The 2,394-nt window shown below is 45.1% G+C and overlaps 1 protein-coding gene across 1 annotated transcript in view; it reads right to left on the bottom strand.

Moving 5' to 3' along the window:
• The window catches only part of LOC106523968 (ephrin type-A receptor 4a), a gene marked incomplete at its 5' end in the record, with an annotated part of 55,469 nt that overhangs the window by 24,004 nt on the left and 29,071 nt on the right, over positions 1 to 2,394 (bottom strand). The window contains 2 exon segments of the mRNA XM_014017559.1: positions 1,087 to 1,314; positions 1,708 to 1,769. Of these exon segments, the coding sequence (XP_013873013.1) occupies positions 1,087 to 1,314; positions 1,708 to 1,769 (290 nt within the window).

Here is a 2,394-nt window from a genome sequence, read left to right as displayed (position 1 = left end):
GCACGCACGCACGCACGCACGCACGCACGCACGCACACACACACACACACACCCCAGCCCGCTGTACGTCCTGTAGAAACAGGTAAACAAGAACAGAATGTGTGTATGCACACAGAGGGAGGAGAAAAAAAAGGCAGACAGCTCACCGCAGCGGGGAAGTCTAGTCTGGGTCAGACAGAGCTCAGCGGTAAAGAGCTTCGTGATCCAGGGAGACAGCACATGTCAGTCCCAGACTGAGCTGACTTGTTCATTTTTAATGAAATATGTCATGAATCATTGTATATGTCATGAAACTTTACTTTATCCAAAACACAATATGTTTAGAATGATCAGAAATGTTAGCTTGTCATGTTCTCTGTCGTAGGAAGGCAAGGGCCAAGCTAGCATGTTCCCATAAAATGATGAAATCTGTACTCTGCATTTGACCCATCGCATGTGAGAAACACCCAAGTGGAGCAGCGGGCAACTATGTAGGCGCCCGGGTTGGGTGTCTTGCTCAAGGACACCATGACAAGTGGGCATGGCAGGGAATCAAACCAGTGACTTTCGGGTCCCAAGCCAGCTGCTCTACCACTACACCACAGCCGCCCCAATGGTTCATGCCATGGTTAAGGACCATGGCATGAATTGAGTTTATGTTAGTTTTAGGGTTAGGTAGGTACCTGTTAGGCTATAAAATTACCAAAAAATGAATGGAAGTCAATTCACGGTCCCCACAGGGCTATAACAACAAACCTGTGTGTGTGGATGTGTGGTGTGTGGGTGGCCTTGTTCTTGCTACTTGGTGGGGACAATTTCTCAGGAAAATCCAGCCTTGTGGGGACTGGATGCTCCTTGTGGGGACCAAAGCCCGGTCCCCACAACTTCGGAGGCTGATTTTGGGTGTGGGGGTTGGGTGTGACCAAGGTGTGAATTGAGTTTAGGTTAGTTTTAGGGTCAGGTTGGTACCTGTGAGGTTACCCTTAGGGTGAATGGTCAGGGTTAGGCTATGAAATTTCAAAAAAACAAATCGAAGTCAATGGAAAGTCCCCACAAGGATAGAAAGACATAGTGTGTGTGTGTGTGGGTTGCTGCATTAATGCTTGCCTCAATGTGAAAACTCACACTGGTGGTGTATGCAGCGTCGGGATCGTCCTCCAGCACTCGGGACAGGCCGAAGTCCGAAACCTTGCACACCAAGTTGCTGTTGACCAGGATGTTGCGGGCAGCCAGGTCCCGGTGGATGTAGCCCAGGTCAGACAGGTAGGTCATACCTGCTGCGACACCACGCAGCAACCCAACCAGCTGTATGATGGTAAACTGGCCATCATGCCTCTACAGGATCAGAGACAAAACATGAAATTACCTAAATTTAATTTAATAATCTGGAAGTTTGTCATATGAGAAAATACTAAAGCTGTGTGACTTTGAGGATGTGACACAACAATCCTCCAACACACAACTAGTAATGCTTCTGCCTAGTCTTGCTGTTACTGCAAAAGACGATGGACAACCACTGGATTGTACTGTAGTTTATTTTGATAGTTTATTTGTATTGTTCATGGTTTTCCCAGTGCTACTTTACTGCAATGTGATCAACTGAAAAGTTTGTTGGAAGCAAACTAAAAACAAAGACAATAAAAGTCACATAGATGAACAATAGCTTGGTTAAAATGTATCAAAAACAAATCAGCAGCATATTTTTTTGAAGAGATATCGAACACCAACCCTGAGGAAAGCATCCAGAGAGCCATTCTCCATGTACTCTGTGATAATCATCACCGGTTTACCTGAAGTGAAAACAAAAATACAGACTTGTTAGAGTTCTTCAGTCTAGGATGGGTCATAAAGTCATTTCCAATCTGGAGCAGTGTCGGGTGGTCAACAGACAGCGCTAGGGTGCCGCCCCACCACTAGTTTTTGGGACAGAAAAAAATAGAAACAAAATAACAAATTAAAATGTTTAGTAGAAATATCTGTGTACGTTTTAGATGTGTAACATATATTTTATGTAGTTATCAATGGATAAACTTTGATTTTACACATGAGTCACTTCTGGTTCATGCTAGGGCGCAGAAATCTTTACCGTTGAAGTTTAATGTTAACTCCTGGGCATGCGCAGTAGGTCCTCAATGCAAAAGAATAGGGAAGCTCTGGGCGCAGCTGAGCTGCACCCAGAGCGTGGTCTGCATACCGGCAGTGGGTCAACGCCATGTTCAGTAGGGCAGGACAGATTGAACCCAGTAAGCTAATGGAGGAGCTAACAACTCAGCTAAGTCTCTTAAACACAACCTTTTTGATGAGAACACACCAGGAGAAACTTAAACTAAAAGAACTTGGACCTGATCAGATGGACATGAAGAGCAGCAGACCAAAGAAAAGGGAGAGTTTACACTCCATCATTTTCCTGGACCT

This window comes from Austrofundulus limnaeus, unplaced genomic scaffold (assembly GCF_001266775.1).
Source record: "Austrofundulus limnaeus strain Quisiro unplaced genomic scaffold, Austrofundulus_limnaeus-1.0 Scaffold172, whole genome shotgun sequence".
In the NCBI taxonomy this organism is placed as follows: Eukaryota; Metazoa; Chordata; class Actinopteri; order Cyprinodontiformes; family Rivulidae; genus Austrofundulus; species Austrofundulus limnaeus.
Note: the sequence above shows the minus strand (reverse complement) of the source record. Positions and strands in the feature narration are given on the sequence as shown.